This window comes from Xiphophorus hellerii, chromosome 11, assembly GCF_003331165.1.
Source record: "Xiphophorus hellerii strain 12219 chromosome 11, Xiphophorus_hellerii-4.1, whole genome shotgun sequence".
Lineage (NCBI taxonomy): Eukaryota > Metazoa > Chordata > Actinopteri > Cyprinodontiformes > Poeciliidae > Xiphophorus > Xiphophorus hellerii.
This window is the reverse complement of record NC_045682.1, coordinates 5371625-5395142: the sequence shown is the minus strand read 5'-3', so window position 1 is coordinate 5395142 and position 23518 is coordinate 5371625. Positions and strand designations below refer to the sequence as shown.

Here is a 23518-nt window from a genome sequence, read left to right as displayed (position 1 = left end):
CCGATCTCAACTCTAATGTTTCCTGCTGAGGCGTTTTAGCATCGCTGTCACGCCAACTCTGTTTTTCAGTCAGCTGTCTCCTTCCAGCGCTTGGCGCTAATAGCGTTTAGCATTCATCCACAAATCATTGGCAGAAGTGAGAGCACTGCGCAACACAAATAATCATCCAGCCGGAGCAAAGCGCGCTAAATAGCAAAACAATTTAATGAAGCTGATGAATCGTTACAGCCCTAGTGTCCTGATTATGGTAGAGCTGCAATCAGGGCATGGCACAGAAAAAAATGTTTATGTAAACCTACAAAAGAAGCAAGTTTTGGAGAAAAGATGTCTGAGAAAAGGCGCAGAAGGCAGTGAATGCAGCGTGCTAGTTTACCATGATGGTCGTCACGATAACGGTTCGGTTATCCATGCCTGTGGTGTCGTTGGAAAGCTGCTGGGTTTCCTCCTCCAGAACCAGTTTGTCGTCACCGTTCCAGTAGCCGATCTGCAGGAAGAACAAAGCATCAGAACCAGAACACCCAGTTCACACGCTAAACTCTATTAATTATTAATATTACTGATGGAGAATCACAGGAGTTTACTGGAGATGTTCTGGGCAAAAAATCTCAGTATAAACAAGACATGAAGCTTTATTCATTTGCTTTACGAGTTAAACGGTCTGACGCACAAGCCAAATAATTTGATCTCGACTAAAAAACATCCATAATTTAATTAGTTTTATAAAACCAATGCCATGAATGTCAGACTGAACGCCTCAGATTTGGTTTTCTTAGGACAGTTGATATCAGATGAATCATTTAGCTGAACACTGGAAACACGACGCATTCTTCACCACTGCAGTCCCTGATTATACCGAATGGGTTCCTGTGTTTGAGATGTTATGTAAAAATAATAATGGCTGGGTTCTGATAAGCTTATAGTACATTAAAAATAAATTCAGATATATAAGAATAAGTCAACACTTGTAAATTAATCATTAAGTCATCCTCGGCAATTCAACAAAATGTAATAAAATTGTAAAGAGAAGTTAAGAAACTGATTTTATTTCAGTTCTTACACATTTTTAGAGGACCATCATCATCCTCATACATGTGGCCATTTATCACATTCTATCACATAATTATGGAGGAAAATCTGGGGGTCAATTCCCGACCTTCCGATCCTTGCTCCATGTCTGCCCCTGTCTAGTTCCTGTCAAAATACTTTTATAAATCCATAATTTTAAATATAAATACCAGAATCCTTATAAAAACACTTATAATGACCTATTTTAATAGTTACACCAAATGTAGCTTAAAATGGACTAATACACATGTTGGAAACAGTCTTAAAACTATCGCTAGGAAAATAAATGGTTCTCCTGGATTGGCTGCTTTGGACACTCCAGCCAATAGCACGTCAGCTAGCATAGCATCTAGGCAGCCTATTTCAGATTCCACAGATGCTTTTTAGAAATGCTTTACAAAACAATCCATGAACAGGTGGAATATGTATGAAAATGTTCAATTACCCGAATACTAAGCCTGGAATAACCAGAGGTCCTCAAATTTATTTTAATAATTAGCATTAGCATCTCACAGTATTGAGCTAATCATGATTAGCTCATAATTAGCTAATTAATACCTGAAAATGGTGTTATAAAAACATTTTATTCTACCATAAAGTTGAAGAAATAGGATTTTACCACATTGTTAGCAGTTTAGATAAATAAGGTCTAATTAGCATTTAGCATCAGCAACTAACATATAGCGGTTAGCATGAGTAATTATTTGTTTCTGATTGACCATTTCATTTAATAAACCACTAGTCCCTGATGCCTTCTTTGTTAGTTCTCATGTAGTTAATCCAGCCTTTTGGTTTTTAGGTATTATTAAAACCTTTTGCCATTTAGCAGCACATCTGTAGCATCGGTACCATCGGTGTGTGAAAATAACATTTGAGATTTATTGTTTTCCGTTGGCTTGAACTCACTCCAACTAGACTTTCACGTTACTCTCAGATAAAATCTTCTTTTTGTTCTCCAGATTATTCCACATGCTGCGTCCTGCAACAGCTTCCATCTTGTGATGCCGCTTAAGCAGCAACTTAATGACTAATCTTTGAAGATCTCTCTCCATCTGTAAGAATCTCCTTCCAGAGGTCATCTGGGGTCAAAGTGACTGCCAGGAAGCGACACACAGGATGGGCTTCAGTCAGAGCATCGGCACATCGTGACCAGGGAGCGTCGCAGGAATTTATGGTAAAAAGCCGGAATGTGAGAAGCAATATTGTGTCAGACTGATATACAGATCATAGAGGATGCAGAGGCTGTGACAGGCGCTGCAAACAGCCATAATTCAGACAGAGTGGAGGCGGCGGGGCCGGGGGCGGTGGGGCCGGCGGCCCTCAGCCTCAGGATGATTGAAGAACATGCAGAATGTGGGGGCAAGGCTCTGACCTAACACAAACACACACCAACACCCACGCGTCCCGGAGCCGGCCAAAGCAGCTTCTGATTGATGGGAACTCCTCTCCTCCACCAGCATACCTTGATTGCCTTCTGTTTCACTTCATCCTCTCCCCATCACTCTCTCGGCTGCTCCCGCCTTCCCCTCCATTTCTTCCACACACATCCATCCTCTCAGACCAGAGGCGGAGATGCTGCCCAAGGCTGTTTTTTACACCTCACTTATGATAACAGAAAATGGCGCAACACGCATTAAATCCTACCAACCCCAAACCACTTCATCCATCACAGCAGCCTGGGCACATCTTTGACATTACTCTGATTTACAGGCAGTGGAGAAGCAGAGCTACTCTTAACACTGAGCCGCAGCTACAGGTGGGACGACTCGGGCATGTTTAGACGAAGGCAAAAGAAAACAATAAGGGGAAACCCATCCATCCATCAGAGCTGCTGCTCAGCCTCTTTTTTCTCAAAACAAGGTCAAAAACACACATATGTATATACAGTATATATACAGTATATATGTACACACACGCTATAGCATTTGGCACATCAACCGTCATTCAGACTTGATATTAAAGCAGCAGACATGGTTTAATGAACAGGTGGGCACTGCTAGCTAAAACATTAGCTATGCTAACAGTAATACGCTAACCATAAACAGTTCCACTGACAATAAACTGTTACACCAACATAGTATTTTGGGGAAGCTAATGCTAAAGCGCTAACTTCATCCAGGTTGATACCCGCCATGTATCAATGACAGGACATGTGCTTATAGCGCCCTCCACAGGCGTAAGCCTGTTATTAAACTCCTTCCTGTACGGTTTGAAAGTGATTCTTTGGGACAGACCTTTCATTCATGCTTTCAGTTTTATGGCTGACTCTGGTCAGAGAGCACGCTGGACATCAGTAGATTTTAAACGGTTCACAGCAATGCATTCTGGACCCAGAACGGCCATCTGTGTCCAACCTCCAATGATCTAGATGAGCATTTGAAGTTGTGGAGATCTGTGGTGTTTCTCTTTCTCCATTATTCCAGATTCTGTGCAACAGAACCACTGGCAGTGAAACGGGACCAGAACCAGAACCAGAACTAATCCTGTTCAATGAGGCGGTTACATGCTGCTCACGCATTGAGCCCATCCTGTGAAGGTGCTTATTGCCATATAATGGAAACACTTTTTATCCACAGTTCAGGTCAGAAGTGTACATCAACTCATCATTTAAATGAATGTCATTAATGTGGAGCTTTTAATGAGGCTTTTTAAATGTTTTCTTTCTAAAATGGAACAACTGGAGGTTTATTTTAAATTTTCTGCCATCCACTCAGTGTGCTCATAATGACTCAAATATTACTCTGCACTCCCATTAATATTCTCTGAGCAGGTTGTGCCCTGACAACAGTCAATGCTGGAGATTCATTACGTTGTTTACACAGTTTTAGTCAGAAAATGTCCAGATTTAATGTTCCAGGTCACTCTGACCTGAAAAGACAGGAAGGAATTAAAATTTGGAAAGTCGTAGAAAAATCTTTTGATAAATTGTTATAAATGACCCAACTGCAGAAAGTCTGGGAAATTTTCACAGGACTCCATCAGGAACATGCTAAGAGATCTGAGTCGGACAAATAACGGGACGTCATCGGCTAAAACATTCAGAAAGATTTAAGCAGCTACAGATTTTTATAAGACATTTAGAGATACTGCAGAACCTTCAGCATCACTTATCGAAGCCAATTAGTTAAAGCCCACAGCAGTGTTGCTTTAAAACCCATCACAGTTGCTATCCTGTAATCCTTCCGCTTTGGAAAAAAAACAACTAAAAGCCCCAAATTAAGTTCACGCGGTTCATCTCTGAGACCTGGTCCTCGTCTTCATGTCTTACCCTTCTGGGTCCGTTATTCTTCAGCTCAAACACGTCCATGGAGTAGTTGATCCTCTGACCAAACTCGTTAAACTCAACATTACCTGTTAGTCCCTGCAGCTGGACCTGCACACAGACACACAGAGTGACGTCACGCAGAGGGGAACCAACCAACGAGACCTTCACCAATTTATCTGAGCCTCATCCACAGAGCTGGCCCACGGTCGGTTCTTCTTACCGGGATTTTATGTGACAGAACAAATAAAGCAGTAAGAAAAATGTGAAGCTGAAGGGAAACGACACTGGATTTTCCTTAACGCTCCACCCAGAGACCTTCTGTAAACATCAACAAGCAACAGATTCCCAGCTAGATTTAGGTCTGCACTTTGACTAGGCCATTCTAAGCCATCGTTTTGTTTTAGAGTGTTCACTTTAAAAACTAAAACATTTGTAGCTTCATTTCTCCTTCCCTTCTCTTTCTGTTGGTCTGTCACTTAAAATATGTTAAAGTTTGAAACCTTTAAACTTTAAGCCTCTTTAGGTTCAGAAAGATCAAATAAGGTCGATATTAGTCCAAATCTGTGACTTTATGTTAGTTTTATAATGTTTACATCTTCAGTGAATCTAGATCATCATGTCAGCCATCATGCAGCTAAACAGAAATAAAGAAAGAAGGAGTTTCTCTCCATCATACTCCTGATTTCCTGAAATAAACACATTTTTAGATTATGATTAATTTATTCAGTTGTAGTTTATCTCTATGCGACGCCGTTTGAACAGTGTGTCCAGGCATTCTGCATGTCAACCAAAATGTTCATTTTTAAAACGGGTATCACTTTTCATCGGATGTTTTTCTGTGAAAGATGTTGAAAGTCATGTTTTTATTTTCCTTCCACTTTACATTTATGTACCGCTTGTCACATCAAAGCCAATTGAAACAGAAGTTTTATGGTTAGAAGGTGACCAAAGGGGAGCAGTTCATGGTGGTGACTAAATGAACTCCAGGCCCACTGGCGTGTTTCTCTCGCCTGTTTCAGGGTGCGCTCCATTTCTTTGCCCTGGTTCCAGGGAGCGGCGGGGTTCGCCAGGCAGTCCCCGGCGTTCCCCCGTCGGGACAGGTCCACCTTTCGACTGCGCAGCGTCCTGAAGGCCTCGGCCATCACCATCACGCCGTCATACGTCAGCGCAGACGTGTACTGCAAGACACGAGCAGGCATTAACAGATAACCGGGTCTGTTTCTGACCCGCTATCTGGAGTTTAAGGATATTTTCCTCCTGATGGTCCAATAGACCCGGTTCTACTGGAACAAAATGTCATCTGTTCCATCTCCAGCTAGTGTGGCTGTCTTTCTCTCAGCAACCTGTTCCCCTCCTGGCCTGTGGGGGCGCTGCACCAAGAACCACTGAAGGAAACAACACAAAAACCTGTGAAGACACCGAGAGCAACTTCCTTCTTCACCGAGTGGAAACAGAAATGGAGGCGTCAGATTTTAGCGGTTGAAAGATTTATCTTTAGCCAAAGGCGAGTCATTTCTCCTGTTATGGCTAGGCTAGCACGTTTGTTTTGGTTCCAAAAGCAGGAGCCAGAGTTCACTTCAACTGAACCTAGATTGAACACAACCGCTAAAATCTGATGCCTCCATTTCTGTTTCCATTTGGTGAAGTAGGTAGTTGCTCTCAGTGTTTTTGTGTCGTTTCCTTCAGTGGTTCTTGGTGCAGCGCCCCCACAGGCCAGGAGGGGAACAGGTTGCTCAAAGGGTTTGGTTGGTTTGACTCAGAGCAGAGAGAAAAAACCACAGCAGCTGCAGATGGAACAAGTCAAAGCGAGTCTACGGACTGTCAGGTGCTAAAACACTTTAAAAACGATGTAAAACTCAGCAGGCAGAATGAAATGAAAGTTCTTGTAAGTGCAGCCGGGAGGAGACCCGACCCGGTCTGAGGAATGAGCCCAATTAAACTCTGATTTAGCCCAACAGATTTAATGCTCTGCTGTTCAGGTGTTTTCAGAGGACGTGCAGAGTTTCTTCAACGTAACGGGAGCAGGAGACTCCGGTCATTATTTCCTGGAAACAGAGAGGAAGACGAGAGCAGAGCCCCCGCCCCGGTGTAAACTCACCAATTTACCCTCATTTATCTGTGACCTGAAGACGCGCCACTGCCTCTGATTATTTGCTCTGTAAAAATGTTGCTCTCCTTAAAGCACCATAAATTCTCCTGAAACTAACCTCTGGCAGGGCAGAGAGGTAATTGAGGGAATGACGAACCGGCAGCCTGGCTTTGGGGGTTCAGGGGTAATAGAGGGTTGGTGGGGGGGTAACGGGAAGCATTTTGTCCAGCCGGGAAGCAGCCTGACATTAATTACCCCGGCTGGCGGGAGTTTATTAACTCTGCCTGCAGCCGGGGCTGAACCCCATTCATTAGCCTGCTGCTCGCTGCAACATTATGGCTTCCGGAGCGCTCTAAGCCCCGCCCCCTGCTGCTGCCCGACCAATCACAGCCTGGCACCTGCTTCCATCACAGCTTTAGCAACACAAACCTCCCTGTAAACCCGACACCTGCACAATGTTTTGGTTTGTTTGGAGCGCAACACTGACACGTTTAGAGAAGAAATGATTTTAATATCAGATAAAATTAGAATAAAAATAAAAAACAGTTTTAAAATGACGATGAAGGAAAACCAGTGAAACGTAAATCAGGAAACTCGGCCATGATGAGGAACCTGTCTGACAACATGAAGCAGGTAAATATCAACAAGCAGCACATTGACAAATTCAGCAACAGACGGGTCACCGACTGATTATGTACGGAAGTCTGAAACGTTTTATTTTTTTTTTTGAAGACCCAAAAAGTCTTAAAAATATAATCATGTGCAAGAAAAAAAAAATTATATTAAAATATTTTAAAACGTCCCCTTTTTTTCTTGTGGATTTTTTTTTCTGAAGCTGAGCATAAAAAAAAAATAATGTGCAAAATTTGACTAATTGTGTTTTTCTACCAAATATTTAAGGACAATGAAGATACATTTTTCTCATTTATCAGCAAAAAACCCCAGTACAATTATTATTATAATTATTATTATTAATATTATTATTATTTTGTCTTTGGGCCTACACGGTAAATGGGGGAAAATATTCCATTCAATTAAGTGAAAAAAAAAAAAAGTACTGGGAGAGAAAAAAACATTTCTTCAGGACTTAAGCGAGAAATAAAAAACAAGACAAAAGGTATTGATTGAATACATGCATGTTTTTTGTCCCCTTTGACCTCCCACAGGAGGCCAAAGGGCCTGGGGCCTAATGGCTTTATAACTGACGGCTAGATGGAGGAAAAACTCCAGCCTGAGTGGGAATCCTACTTCAGATCCAGAAACGTAAATGCCTTGAAAATTTATAGAACTTTAATAATAATAATAATAATAGTAAATTTTGTCTCATCAGGTCTCTACCTGCTGATAAGAAGAGCTTTTACCGAAGCGTTGCTGTTTTTATGTATCTGAGCGAGTAAAGATGGTGGAGGCAGCGGTCGCTTAGCTTAGCATCAGGCTAACTGCAGAGTCTCAGTGGGGAGTCCACTCATTTAGGCTGAGTGGATTTCCAAGAGAGAGAGCAATTCATCAACACACACACACCACCGTGGATAATATCACACTGGTGTAAACTTTTAATTTCACCCAGCCCAATACATCACACACACACACCCCAACACACACACACGCACACACTCAGCTCGTCTCTGCTGCTCCTGCGACTAAAGCAGAGATCTGTGCTGGACACAGAGATGAGCTGTAGGGTGGAGGTTTGCTAGCCGCCGTGGCGTGATGCCCCAGCGCCTGAACCGTGTGCGGGTGAACAGGAAGTGGGTCAGTCTGTCACATCGCTGCATGCAGCAGCGGAGGATGACATGCAGACGGCTCTTCCTCTCTGGGTTCGCTCCTCAGATCTCCAAACGGTCGAGTCATCCCCATTTTGCAAACATCAGCATTCAGCTTCAAAATGAAATTAAAACATTTCAGCTTTAAACCTGACCCATAATGCTTCCTAGAGCAGGTTAGGATAAGTCTATGGCCTACTCAAAGCATGTTCATTACATTCTCTGCAATAAATCATTCTGAAATAATGAGATTTAAACTCCTCAGTTCTCCCTATTCTGATCTGTTTTAGGGTCTCTGTCACTTTAAATCCTATTAACCTGCTACTGGCCACACCCCCCAACTCAACGTTTACACTGACATGAAAATGATGGTAATAATTTCACTCTGTGTAAATAAATAGTTTTGAATCATTCTTGAACTGCAGTTGTGGTTCTAGTTCTGATTCTGGTACCTTGGGCGGGGCGTCGGAGCCCGGGTACTCCCTCTGGTCCAGTTTGTTCCAGCGCTGCATCAGCTTGATGACCATGGGGTTGCTGAAGTTGACCAGCTGGAAGCCGGTGACGTTGGCGCCCCCGTGCATGAAGCGCTCCAGGTTGATGTCCTTAAATCCCTGCAGAGGAAGAGAGTTACGGCGTTCACAGACGACTCCACGCCGTCACACTACCTGGAGAGGAAAACCAAGATGGAGGCAACCGACTCACCAGGTTGGCCATGATGTAGTGGTAACCCTTCACATGTTTCCCGACACTCACAATCTGAGGAAGACAAAGCCGAGTTAATCTGACAGGATTGCAGGACATCACAATCTGGGAGGAAACCGCGTTTAATGGCTGAGATCTGTGGAGTCTCATCATCAGGCATCACTGTGGATCTATTGGTAAACGTCTGGATTGCCTTTTAAACGACCCTTCCTTTGTTTTAAGATAAAATGTTGAACAAGAAAAGAGAAAAAAAAACGAAATAAAAAGATTAGAAGAGATTTTTTTCTCTTATGACAGGCCATCCATCCATCCATCCATCCATCCATCCATCCATCCATCCATCCATCCATCCATCCATCCATCCATCCATCCATCCATTTCTAACACCCTTGTCCCTAGGGGGGGTCAGGAGGGATGCTCCGGGCGAGAGGCGGGGTTATGACAGGCTAAATAACCCAAATTAATGTTTGACTTTGCTACTTTACAAAGGAGGTCAACTGAGATTTCTCTTTTGTCTTTTTCTAAAGACCATGAGCCATTTCTCTTGCTAGCGCTAGGGTAACACACTTGTTTTGGTTGTATTTACCCAGAATGCCCTAACCTGTAGTCCACTTCCTGCTTTTGGAGCGGTCTGCGGTACGACTGTCGTTCACCAGACCGAGGCTTGGAGGACCAGAGCTCGATTAGCATTCACACCTCCAAGAAACGAACCGGACTTTATAGACAAACGGACTGGAGTTGGGTTAGAGCGGATTACATTGAACTGGTGTCAGATGAAGCTCAAAGGAAGGTCTCTGTCTGATAAAACAGACTTTATCTGTCTGGTTTCCGGTGCAGTGATGATGCGTTTCCTGTTGACTGCTCTCTGAACCTCTGACTCCACGCTAACGAGGTGCCGGAAGCTGACCCACGTCCCGCAGTGACTCAGCGGCTTCGTCATTAACCGGATCAGGAGCTCTGCCTCGGAAACTGAACCGTCAACCTTTCACCTCCCTCATACGCATCCATCCAGGCTGCATTTTAAAGCTGATGAAAACTGAAGCAGGAAAGCATGTGGTAATATTGGTTACGGGGATATAATGTGAGCAACGTTCCTGCTGCTAAAAGATAATTTAACTCATTATTTACATCTAGAAAACAACATTTTATTGAAAAGTTGCTTTTGGGCAACATAAAATCTCTAATAAATCAAACATAAAACCCGATGATGTGCTTTAGAAGAAAGCTACAGGAATTATAAATGCATTAGATTATTTTCCTGCAACCAATGAAATATTTCTTTCACTGCAATGAAATATTTCACAGACCTGCACAGAAAACAAAAAAAGCCTTTAATAAAATCCTCCCATGGATGTAAACAGAACGGGTTCAAGGTTAAAGAAACAAATTATGAATGAAAATAAAAAACAAAAATCTGAAATTCAATTCAAAAATAAAAGGAAAAAAAAAAAATTTTTTTTAAACGTTTTCTGCAGTTGGTTTAATAAACGAAGTCTCACTTTGAACAGCCATTTAAAGCTTTTATGTTTCTACAAAACCAGGACGTTTTATCAATACATAAAATCCCCCGGAAGAAAAGTTTGTTATGCTAATAGCAATTAGCATTCATCAACAACTCACTGGTGGAAGTGAGAGAGTTCAGCAACACAAATAAAGAGTAAAACGTTACAGCTCTGGTTTTAACATAATTAGTAAAAATCTAGATAAATAAACTTCAGATTAAGCTGAGAGTCGGCAGCAGAAGCAGCCGGCCCTCAGAGAGATGGAGGCGGCCATGATGAAGAGGAGCAGGAGGAAGAGGAAGGAGGAGCGGTTTCTTAGTGAGCTGCTGCCAGCGACCATCACTGGAGATGAAAACAGACGTTTCCCAGGTTCAAACTGGTCTAATTAGCAGGTACAGCGTCCTCCCAGTACCGTCTGACTGGGAGGGAAACACTCTTTGAAGATGTTGGCATGACGACGCATTAAATCCCTGCAGACCTGAAGGCAACGCTGCAACCTGAGAGCTGCAGCCTGAGGGTAAAAAACAGCTGAACTCTGAACCTTCAGAGTCACATAGAGACGGTTACAAAGTCGGCCTTCCATCACCTGAACAGCATCTCAGGATTAGAACGGGTGAGGAACTCGTTCATGCGTTTATCTTTTAGTCGCATTAATTGCTGCAGCAGCTCAGAGAAGGCAGAGGTCGACAGATTACCTCTTACAACAAACTGTCACAACATGGGGACAGTTTGACCAAATATTTTTAATAAAAGTTTCATCCTGCAGCTTAAAATCCAGGCTAAAACCTCCACACGTTTAGATTCCTTTGACCAATAATAACTGAAACATTGATCATGATATTTGATCTGTATTGATCACTTTACCGATAGAACTCAACAACATGTAACACCTGTTGTTAGTTTTCACTGCTGTTGACCGTATGACGTGTTTATGATGCTTTCATGTTTTCACAAACTGCCGCGTTGCTGAAATGCGCTTTATGATTGATTGATTGATTGATTGATTGATTGATTGATTGGTTGATCACCTGCTCCAGCATGTTCTGCAGCCTCTCGGCCTCCAGGTCGATGACGAACTTCTTCTCCTCGCGGCGCTCCAGGTCCTCCAGCAGGCGCCGGTAGTTGGCGTCGTTGAAGTTTTCCACACAGATGGCGCTGACCTGCCAGTCGTCTAGTCCGGCTTTCTCCATGATGGCCTGCAGGATGGCGTACCCTGAGACACACACACACACACACACACACCCCGCACACCCACACACATATGCGCGCGCACACACACATGCACACGGGGTATCAGGCTCTGATATGCTTCACAACGGCCTCTGATTATCGATCAATATTCCACTGATCGATCTGGTTTTTAGTTTAGTTTATCACAGTATAGACTTCGGTGTTTGACAGTTTTTCACAAATAGAAAAAGCTAAAGCGGTAACTGTGTCTTCTGCTAACCGGCTAATGCGCTAATATCAGAGCTAATTCTTCCTTTAGCACTTTAGCTAACTGTGAAAACGTTTAGCGTGTTTAGCTTTCCCAAATACGATTTTCCCGTTTGTTTGGTTTGCTGCTTTTTAAACTTTCATTTTAAATAAAGTTGCTATCTTTATTCTGTAGGTAGCCGTTTACATTCATCCTCTTATTTAGAAGTTATTATTAGAGAAACAGTCTAAGATTTAAAACAGAATATCTTCTTGTAATAAATTTAGTTTTACAATAATTTTCTACTTCTGGGATTTTCTAAAAGCTAATATTTTCCCAGACTCTTGAAGTCGGTTCTGTTGACAACATTTAATATTTAAATGATGTCCACTGGGTGTTAACGTTTATTTTAAATATTCCAGAGTTTGTTGGTGCTTTTTAATGCTGCTGAACAACAGTCAGGATATTTCTCTGTTCATCTCATATTTGGGCTCCGTATTATTTTCCAGGTTCATCTCTGGATCCGCTCTCTGATCTGCAGCAAACAGCTCTGAGCAGAACCAGACAGGAAGTTTAAAACTGCAGGATTGAATCTTGACGTCCTCAAGGAGCCAAAACGAACTCTGAAGCGTTTCCAGATCGAAGCTCCGGATCGGAGGCAGAGCCGGGCGCAGGGCGGCCATGACGGCGGCCACGAGGGCAGCCGTCCTCCAGCAGGAACAGATGTCCCCCTTAAACGGCCCCTCCTGGTGGCCATCACAATCTGGCAACCCGGCTCCCTTTGCTCCCAATTAGTGGCTTAACCTGCGCTCTGGCAACCTGGCTGCCTGCACACCTCCATCCCTCCTCGGCCCTTCACAGCCCATTAGAGAGCTGCTCTTGCCAAGACACACACACACACAGAGACACACACTTGTCCCTGCAGAGAGGAAGCGGTTCGTGGCATTTTGGCTTCTTTACAGCCGAATCCCCAGATGGGAGCGAAGTGTTTCCAGTTGAAAGGGAAGATTAATGAGGTTTTGTGCTGAAAACAAGAAAAACTTGTTTTAAGTTTCACTGAGGGATTTTTTGGGGACATTTTCATGCATAATAATTTAGTATTTTTAGCAGCTGTAATATTTTATAAATTCTTAAAGACAGGATAAATGGGAAAATAATCAGTGTTTGTTGGTTATTTTATGTAGCGGTGGAGAGAAAAACTTGTTGGATCAAGGACTGCAGCTTTAATTCATTATTATTTTTGTTATATTTATTGACAGTTTATGTAGTTTAGTCATTTTGTTTGTTTTTAGCAAGACAAATGAAGTATTATCCAGATACAACAAAAGAAAAACAGCATTTTGGATAATTATTATGCAATTACAGAAATGCCAACTTATGTGCATCGTCTCTACCAAATAAATAAAATATATGTATATAAACATAAATTGTACATATTTGATTTATTTACAACAACAGCCCTTTTGATTTTTTTTTTCTGATTGATTTCCTTTTTTGTTGATTGAGATACATCTTTAGGAAAGTCTGCAGCAAGCGGAAGAAAGCTAAAAGAAGCCAGAGGACAAGGGAGAAAAGATGAAAGATTGTCAAAAATAAAGATGGAAAGAAATGGATAGAGGGGAAAAAATTAAGGAAAAAAGAAAATAGGCAGAATAGGGAAAAAAAACTAATAAAGTGAGGTGGAGACATTTAGAAGAAAACTGAAGGAAAAAATTGGGATGAGAGGATGAGAAGAGGAAATGGAACAAAAACTGAAATAAGCAGCAGAAATATAAAAAGATTAAATAAGAGAAAAGTGAAAGAAAGCAAAAACATTACAGGACTAAAAACCAGGAATGAAAAGAAAAATGAGACATAAAGACAAAACTGAACAGGAAAAAATGTTGAATAATGAGAGGAATGGATATGAATGTCAGTTTGAGCCCAGAAACAGTAAAAACTGTAAAAATGAAAGATGTTGGTAACAAATGAGTCTACATGTAATCACTGAACAACAATATGAGCCGTCGTCACAACAGACAGAAAACAAGATTTATCCGTCTGACAAACCAAAAACTCAAACATACAACTCAATAGATATATTATAATTAGGCCTTTGACATGAAATTCACCCGGGATCTGGAACCAACCCATTAAATCTACATTAACTAAGAAAAACAAATAGATCCATAAGTTACACGACGTGTCAAAGTGTTTAATTAATCAGAAACTGAAGGCAGAAAGCCAAGAAAGCAGAGGAAATCTGTCAGCACTCAGAGAGCAGCAAATATCAGCTGATTCAGCAACGCAGAAAAGTTTCTGGATTGTCAAACAAGAAGCGACTCAGGATGAGAAAAACCAAAAATCAATTTCTAAACCTTCACACAGTTTGATAGAATCAATACTTCTGTTAGAGGAGTCAAAATATTAAACTAAGAGCCTCAGAAAAACCTCAAATTACAGATTTTTGATGAAGAAAATCAGGAATAAACTCAAGAACCCTGGCCTCTATCTGCTCTTACCACACAAGAAACAAAAAGTTTAAAGTTTGGTGGAAGGAAAATCACGGTGAGGAGTTGTTTTTTTTAAATTTTATCTTTCCATCATGTTACTCCCTGGAGTGATGCTTTGACTCTCGCATGCACGTTTATGAAATACTTTCATCTCCATGGCAACCATTCAGCTGGTTGGACCTGGCTCCGCCTTCGAGGCGTAGCCCTTCCCCCACTCAGCTCCTTCAGACTAGCTAGCAGCAATTAGCAAACAGCTGATGGATCTGCTGAAGTCATTATAGGAGCTGCTGCTCAGAGCAACGTTGGTAAAAATGTTAAAGGGTTAATAGAGGAGCCATGTTGGGATGACTTCCTGGAGGCGGATCTCAGGAAGAGCAGGCATTTTTAAAGAGCCCAATTTCAAGGCATTAAATTAGGAAGTAAAATTTCTTTTTATGTTTGATATACAGCATTTTTATAACGTGGAAAGTTGACACGGTGACTTGGTTATGCTATAAGGTGGCGCTATGTGCCTAGAAAACACATTACTGGCCCTTTAAAACAAATACTCCTGACTTCTCCGCCCTGGTGTTATATGATAAATGAGCTTGCCATACAGTGATGAAGGCTCCACTCTGTCCAGAAACCAGAAGCAGGAGGACAACATGTTCTCTCTCTCCCCACATGTTGCAGCTGCAGTTGCTCGGCCCAGGCTAGCGTTAGCGTTAGCCTCAGTGGGCCGACACCCAGGCAGAGCCGGGTTGATGCTGATTGCAGCCGGCTGCTGTTCCTCCTGCAGCCTCCAGCCACACATTCATCAGCTGGTAATCAGTCGGCCCGGTCCAGGCTGTGCTTCACTTCCTGTCCGGCCTCTTTACGCCAGACAGGCTGAGCGCCGCGCAATGGGACACGAAGCCTTATCACCGCGCCCCAAACAGAGCTGCTGCTGCTGCTGGGATTTCAGGCATTTAATCTGTTAGTTTATTAATTTCTGGCTCTTTCTGGTGGTTTGGTTTCTTTTCGCACAGAGAAAACCAGAACCAGCTGAGAACGTTCAGGCATCTCAGAAGTACCGGCTGTAGTTCCTCAAAAGAAAGTTTAAGCTGCCAAAACGTTCAGATAAATATTATTCCTGCATGCAAATTATTACCTGACACAAAACGTTATGAAGTAACAGGACAATAAGCTTCATCAGTTCATTTAATGGCACGAATGTGACAACATGAAACATCAAGTCCTTTTTCAAATCGGACAGAAAAGACGTGCAAAATAAAAAAGAAAAGATTTTATAACCTTCAACTGTATATTAAACTGGTGATAGAGGGTTGTAGTCATTTAAGAACAGAGATCATTTGAATTGAAATTAGCACATTAGCATTAGCTTCTGCTAAATATCATGTTGATGCTGTGATTTAGCATTAGGTTATGCTAAATGTTGTGTTGGTGTAACGTTTTAGCGTTAGCGAAACTAATTTTTTAGCGAGCGATGCCTGAACTGGAGGATTTAAGCATTTATTAATATTTATAAGGAACAGACAAGAAGACTTTGAGTTAATGAGTTACATCAACATTTAATTTCCCTTTGGGATCAATGAAGTATTTCTGAATTTGAACGACTAGAGGATAAATGCCTGGATTCTTTGTCTCCGTTTAGTTTTACAGTAAAATCTGTTTTGAAATTTCCCATAATTCTTTGCTTCCAGCGTTTTCCTTCCTTTCCAAGCTGCACGTTTCATATTGTCCTTCCTCTCAGAACGTTTTGTCCAATTTCCAGACTCCAGAGAAACAGACACGTCTCCATGTCTAAATGTCTCCATGTCTAAACGTCTCCATGTCTAAACGTCTCCATGTCTAAATGTCTCCATTGTTGCTGCAGTTCTGTTTTTGTCTCCGGTGTTTCTGTGGGCCGCCTCCGTTACGCCCAGCGCTGGATGAAAGCCCGGCGCTGAGCGGGTGGAGAACATCAAAACTAAACCCCTGAGGCCACCGCTGCGACCGTCACGCTCTGGCGGAGCGTCACAGGAAGTGGCTCCGGTTGGACAGGAAGCAGAATCATTTACCAGGAGAAAAACTCTGGTTCTGCACAACGCAGCAAAACTGACAACAAAACTGAAGCAAAGGAGCATGAAGAATTATAATGTTTGATTGTGCAGAAGGTTGAGCTGAGTTTTCCACTCTAATCTGGATTATTTTCACTTTATTTCCTCTAATCTGTAATTTTCTCATAATTATTCAGATAAGAAATAAATCAAAACTGTTTTGATAGATATATGTGTGGACGGTTTTTCCTCCTAAACCACAACACTCTTAATGGAATTCACGTTTTTGCGACCACAGTTTGTCCTTCCACCAAACTTTCCGTGATCTGTAATCTTTGCCAGCAGTCTTCCCATGATTCAGTTCATAGCACCAAATCAAAATCTGATTTTACTGGAATAATAGAACATTCTGATTTATAAAGGAAGAAAATAAAAATAATAAAACTACAAAAATAAAGTTGAAATAATGTGAAATCCTATAATTGTGACTTATCTCGTAACTTTATGACTATTCTCACAGTATTGACTTTATTCCCATAGTCCCACTTTATTTTGATAATTTTATAACTTTAGAAAAAATTAGCATCCTTTTATTCTCATCTTATTAGCTTTATTCTCATATTTTGATTCTGTTCTGATAGTTTTATATTTCTTCTATAATCCTCCATCATCCATTTCCAGTAAATATTTCTTCTCTCCTCTTGTTTCCTGTGTATTATGATAAAATATCTGATCATGTAAGGCTGCTCTGCGGCTCTCAGCGCAGCAAACCGTTTCTGTTTCTGGATTATCTAGATCAGCTCTGGCTGCGTTTTGCTTCCCCTGCCTTTTGCCTCATCACTGTAAAGTTTCTGATGAATCTGCGTTAAAGTCCCGCTGCGTCGTTCTGCCAGGCGGCGCCGCCTCCGACAGGAAGCCATGCTGGACTTCTGCAGAACACTCGATCAGATTCCTGCGGCTTTTGTTGAGCGGAGAGAAGAGAGAAGCTTTTTACCCAGTCAAGCGTGCGTGACCCCCAGATAAGAGACGCAGAGGCAGGAATGGGTTTTCTGAGCAGATTGGGTCGGCGCCGCAGCCCCGTCAGCCAATCAGCTCAGAGATGGAGGCAGCGGCCCGCCAGGCGCCGCCGCCGCTCTGCCTGTAATGGAAATGTGACACGGTGCGCTGAATCCGAACAAACCGGGAGCAGGGAGAGAAGTGTGAACCGAGAAACGCTTTCCGGAGGTTTCACTTCGATATTAAACCAGAAAAAAAAACTGAGAAACGACGCAGATAAAACATCCTGACACCGAGATTTATCTGCATTTAAAAACATTAAGTTCAACTCAGAGAGGCAAAAACCAGAAAGAAGGTTATGGAATGGCCTAGTCAAAGGCTTTGCGCAAGCTGTTCAACCGTCTCAAAACGGTTGAGTAGCAGATCAGACCCACGGCGACGCTAACCAAACCTAAACAAGCTGATTCAGGGAGCGATTACTTTTGAATAATCTTTTTAAAAACGCCTGTTTGTTTTTACTCTGATGATCTTCAAATGAGTTTAATGATCTGAAATGAAAACAGAAACATCATCAATGAAAGCTGTTATTATTATTATTATTATTAATAGTTTTAATGATTAGAATTATTATTTTATGATTCCACGATTGTGGAAATTCACGCAAAATCAACAAATCCCCATATTTTTTCACACTAACGTGGGGATTATTGCAAGATTTGAGCAAAAATGGTCAAAACAAAGTTACGTTTACGCGATGTTAACTCCCACCTGTAGGTGGCAGTATTTCCAACTTCTTCTCCTTCGCTGTACCTCAGTCAAGTTACAATTCATGTTTCCAGTCTGTTTAAGTTTTCCTTCATCTTTTTCTTCTACATGTAAATTTTATCAGTGGTTTATTGAGGAAAAAAATATGGCAAAATTTCTTGCAAGTATTTTAAAAAGGGCAACAAAAATAAATCTGTGACTTTGATAAGAAAAATCCACCAAACCAAATGAGCTATCCACCTATTATTAATGTAATTATAGTGTAAATGGTAAGCAATGCATTTACAGCTGCACGTTTATTTATTTATTTCATTTCAAACAGACACTAACTAAAAGCAGAAAGAAAAAAATGAATAATCATGTGGACTTACATGCAATTTCACACGATTTGTTCAGAAAGGAGCAGTTAGAAAATATAACATGTTATGATTTCCACCAGTTTAAACTCTTCAGTTATTCCCACGTTAATTGGTGTTTAAACCTCACATTCAATTATTTATCCACATTTAATATCGACACCCGTCCTATAAAACATAACAAACTAATTATTGAACTCAGATTTCTAAAAGCAGACTGAGAGATTTATTCTCATTCATTTAAAGCACAACAGCAACAAACCTGCATCAAAAGTCTGGTCCTAAAACTGGATGTTTGGGACCGGACTAACCGCTGGATTAGACCAAAACGACTCATGCTGCATTTGCTTCCCGTTGGAAAACAGGAACGTGTTTCCAGAGGCGGCCTCACCTCGGTCCGTGTCGTACAGGAAGACGAACTTCTTCCAGTCGTAGTGGTCGAGCAGGGAGAGCAGCGCGCGGCGGATGGACGGCCGCAGCTGCAGGGCGAACTGGCTCTCGCCCTCGGTGGGGAAGCTGGGCGTGATGAGGGAGATGTGCAGCGCGCTGCAGAACGACGTCAGCGTGTGCACCGACCGCTTGTCGTACAGGCCGAAGATGGCGAAGACACCGCGGGAATACTGCGAGCAAACTGCGGACAAACACACAACAGGGGGCAGTCAGCAGCGCAGAGGTCAAAGGTCACCGGCCTGGGAGGAGGCCTGGAACACAGAGTCAGAAAATGTAACTTTAAAATGAAATCCAACGTTAAAAGTGAGCAGAATTTCTGACAGCAAACCGAAGCTGCTGGATTTAATCTTTCACTGAGGCTCATGCACTGTAAAAACACAAAATCACACCAAATATTTTTATCCAGTTTTTACTAGAAATATGTCAGTTCACTCGAAACCAAACAAACTTAAAAGTCACTTTTCAGAAAGAAACGAGTTTAAGTCAGTAATGCCTGACTATTATTATTTCACTTACAATAAGACATTTTTCTCATGTTGTAAGTGAAAAAAATCTGCTTATGGAATTAGAACTTTTTCACAAATATTGAGAAAAATGTCTTATTGTAAGTGAAATAATCTGAGAATGTTTTTATAAATATAAAAAAATGATTCACTTTAAAACAAGCTAAAGTATCCTGCTGAAACAGTTAATTGTAAGTGGGCCTGTCATGATAACAAATTCATAAATGATCCCAGCAGTTGTCACCACAAGCAATAATATTTATCCAGCATATAAAACAAGAGACATGAATTGTTCCTGTCTCTGAAAATACACAAAAATACAGAAAAAATTAAAACCTTAGGTTTTTTTTAACCTGTCAGACCTGCAAGAAAGAGCTGCAGAGATATGACTGCTTTTATTTGATTAAAAATATTCTGTGATTAGTTTGTTTATTTAACAAGTAAAAACAAAAAATGAAATAGTTTTTGGGATTCAAATTGATAATTGCCACAGGCTGTTTATAAAGGAAATAATCTGCAACATTTTCATCAATATTCTCTTCAGCAGCTCTTATGAAAAATGTTCAGTCCCTCCAGGATTCCCAGGAATTGTTTTTGGGATGTTTTTGTGATTAAAATATCTGATTTTGTGTCGATGATTTAGAAACATTTGGTAGGATTTTTTTCTCATTAAATTTCTTCATACAGAAGAAAAATGAGGAAAAAACAAAAGCTGTCAGGTTGGAGTCAGAAGCTACAACTTGAAATCAAGTAAGGCTGAGACAGCAGAACAGTAGAAAGAACAAACACTGCCCCCTGCAGGTCGGAGTTAGCATCATTTAAATTTTATGTTTTTGACTTTTTTGCAGAAAAATTCACCCAAATTTAAAAAAAATAAATAAATAATAATAATAATAATCGGGAATTCAATGATCTTGTGTGAAAATCCAGAGAAAGTGACTTTTAAAAGCATTATTTTTTATACCAGATGAATGAACGCTGCTGTTAGCATAGAGGCTACATGCTAGACTGAAAGCTAACAGAGCGGTTAGCTGGAGCACGGCGGTGGAGGCTGATGGTTGAGGCTCGTTCTGATCAAACATTTCCTCTGTGCTGACATGAACAGAAACTGTTTCCTTTGGCCACGCTTTGAGTTAAACAGAAACTTTGATTAGCATAAAGTCAACAGCAGCTCTCATTACAGAGCGGCGCGCTGCGGCGCTAATGGCCTCCTTTCTTCTTCTTCTCCTCCTCGCCGCGCGGAACGACAACAGGAAAGAAATAATGAGCCGCCGCTGCCACTCTGAGCAGAAAGAGAAGAGGAAGAGCTCAAGATGTTCCTGAGACAAACATTTCCTCTTCTGTTTGACACGCAGCTAATGCAGACGGAGGCCAGATAAACCCGCTAGCAGCAAACAACCATTTTCATCTCAGAATATTTAAACTGCGGCTCTGAGAAAACAACAAACATTATCTCCAGAGAAGAAGAACCGCTTCAGGAACACCCCAAATAAACTTTAACACGACAAGAAATAGAGTAAAAAAAAAGCAAATAAAATCAGACTTTTTATGTTTTATGTCAGGGGGGATCAAAGTGAGGCCAGGGGCCATTAGTGGTCCTTAAAGTTATTTTGTTTGGCCCTGGAATACAAGTCAAGAGTAGAAAAAAAAACAACTGATGATCCAGAGATGTTTTGGAAAAAGTGTTTTTCTTTTAATAATGCAAAAGTCCAAAGTCATTTTTATGTTCTGGGTCTTTAATGTTATGTATATTTCTTACAAATGTTTATTATTGTTGAGCAGATTAAACAAACAAAAATAAAAATTTTTCACATCTTTATTCTAATGAATTTTGTCCCCCTCCAACTGTTCTGATTTGCCAGTTACAACAGAAACATTTAGTATAATATTGGTAATGTAACATATTAATAATCTAAACTAATTCCTAATTGATTTCTTAGCAGAAAATGTTTTTATTGCCTAAAACAGAGATGTTCAATGAAAACTGTAAAATTTAAACAGCAGAACAGCCACAAACTCCATTCAAAATCTAAAAATTTGTTTTAATGACATTTTCTTGTTTATTTATTTTATCTGCTCAACAATAAAAATAAAAAAAAAGATCTTTATGAAATCTCTATAAAATTTTAATCCCAGAACATAAAATGGCCTCGGACTGTTGAATTATTAAAAGAAAAGCAAATATTTAAAATTTTTAAAATTGTTTTTACCATTCTTGACTTGTAATCAGGGGCCGAAAAAAATAATTTCAAGGGCCACTAATGGCCCCCGACCCACACTTTGATCACCCCTGACTCTGACAGTCTGCGTGCTCTCTCTCTGTGCTCCATTATTACGGTCTGGATTTGGGGAAGCATCATTTCTCTTAAATCTTCTAATGAAACTTTGAAACTTTCTCCTGTTTTCGTCTCATTTTATCAGATAAAGGAACCAACTAAAAACTCCTGGAACTAAAACCAGATGTCTGAGGTTAGCATTAATGCTAATCTAATGTAACAATGACTGAATATTGAATAAAAGAGATGAAGAACATTTTAAAAGTCAGAGTTTCTGTCCATACTGTGTCGACCCCTGGTTAGAAGTTGGGTCTAGAAACTGGCAGCTAGATGTGTCAGTGAGGAGCCGTTCCAGGCCTCGGCGGCCATGTTGTGTTCACTGATCAATAATTCATATCAGCCATTGATTTGCTGCTGAGTTATGAATCACAGACTCATCAGCGGCTCTCTGCGCCTGTTCAGGATTTTCCAGCTCACTGCTTCTGGTTTAAATCCTGCCGTTTTTGTTGTTGTCGTTGTTGTTACTGTTTCGGAGACGCTGCGAGTCTGAAAAGTGAATATCTACGCTCAAAACTCCCAACCAAACTGCCGCATAAAGAAACAAATCTGGACGAATATCGTCCTAATTTCATATTTCTGAACTTAAAGAGGATCAAAGCTTCACCGACAGAGAAAAGTGTTTCAATATTTTAAAGATTTTACGCGACAGAGAAACACAAAGAGAAGGAAGGAGAAAGAAACCGAGAAATGTTTTTGCTTTTAAATGAAAATCTGCAAAAACAAAGAGATGGCAGCATCATGCTGTGGGACAGGGGAGTGTTTAAGAGTTGATGTGAAGGTGGATGGAAGAAACCTGGCAGCAGACTGGGGTCAAGGTTCAACTCCCTAAAGCAGAGTCATGTGTTAGAACGGCCTAGTCAAAGGCCTAAATCCAAACTTAAAAACCTGATGTTTTATGAAGAATGGGAAAAAACGCTCCAGATGTTCACATATGTTTGAGATAAAACCCAGAGAAACTGCAGCCAGAGGCGGATCTACAGAGTTCTGACTCATTTCAGATTAATATAAATGCATGCCGCACCTTTCAGATTTTTTTGGGGAAAAAAAACATTAAAAAATTCTAAATTTTCTCCTTCAATTTGACAGGTTCTCATAAATTTCTTAAAATTTGTGTTTGGGTGTTTTAAGCTGCATCAGTAGAAAAATCAAGGTCAGAAAAATACAGAAAACAATAAATTTTTATTTTTAATCTGTCAGAGATCTGACTGGTTTTATTTCATCACAATATTCTGCGATGAGTTTGTTGACTTAGCAAGCAAAAATAAATAAAACCGTCTAAATTCAGACCACCAGAATAAAAACTTTTATCATCCAGTTTTTAGTAGAAGAAGAAAAATTCTAAATCATCAAAATGGAAAGTTTGTTTTAATTTACTATGTGATTAATTGATTTATTGATTATTGCGACAGGCCTCCTTATCACTAGAATGCTGAATACTTTGTGGCCCTCGGGGGAGTTGCAGCGTACCATTCTTGGCCCCCCATACGTTTGGCCCCTCAGGTAGCTGGAGCGATCCGGTAGCGGTGTGCTGGTCTCCCGGCCCGGCCCGGCCCGCTCAGCGGTGACCCTGAAACGGCCTCATACTCCGCTGCACATCCAGGTCAGCGCGCCGCTGCAGCGGGTCGATGAGCGGCACACTAACACAGCAGAAGCCCCACCCCCGCCGCAAGGCCCCGCCCACACCGCCATGCTGGATCCATTTATCGAGCCGAGCTGCACAGAACGGACGGCACCGGTTCTGCTGACGGTCGGTAAGGGCTCCGCACGATTCAGATTAAATTCAGGGTCAAAGTTCAGCA

The 23518-nt window shown here is 41.1% G+C and overlaps 1 protein-coding gene across 3 annotated transcripts in view; it reads right to left on the bottom strand.

Moving 5' to 3' along the window:
- The window catches only part of gria4b (glutamate receptor, ionotropic, AMPA 4b), a 92358-nt gene that overhangs the window by 35097 nt on the left and 33743 nt on the right, over positions 1-23518 (bottom strand). For all 3 annotated transcript variants that reach the window (XM_032576101.1, XM_032576099.1, XM_032576098.1), the window contains exons 3-9: positions 18822-19061; positions 11415-11599; positions 8885-8938; positions 8635-8793; positions 5341-5508; positions 4334-4438; positions 374-484 (exon numbers count right to left, since the gene is read on the bottom strand). In XM_032576101.1, the coding sequence (XP_032431992.1) occupies positions 374-484; positions 4334-4438; positions 5341-5508; positions 8635-8793; positions 8885-8938; positions 11415-11599; positions 18822-19061 (1022 nt within the window). The remainder of the gene's footprint in view (positions 1-373; positions 485-4333; positions 4439-5340; positions 5509-8634; positions 8794-8884; positions 8939-11414; positions 11600-18821; positions 19062-23518) is intronic.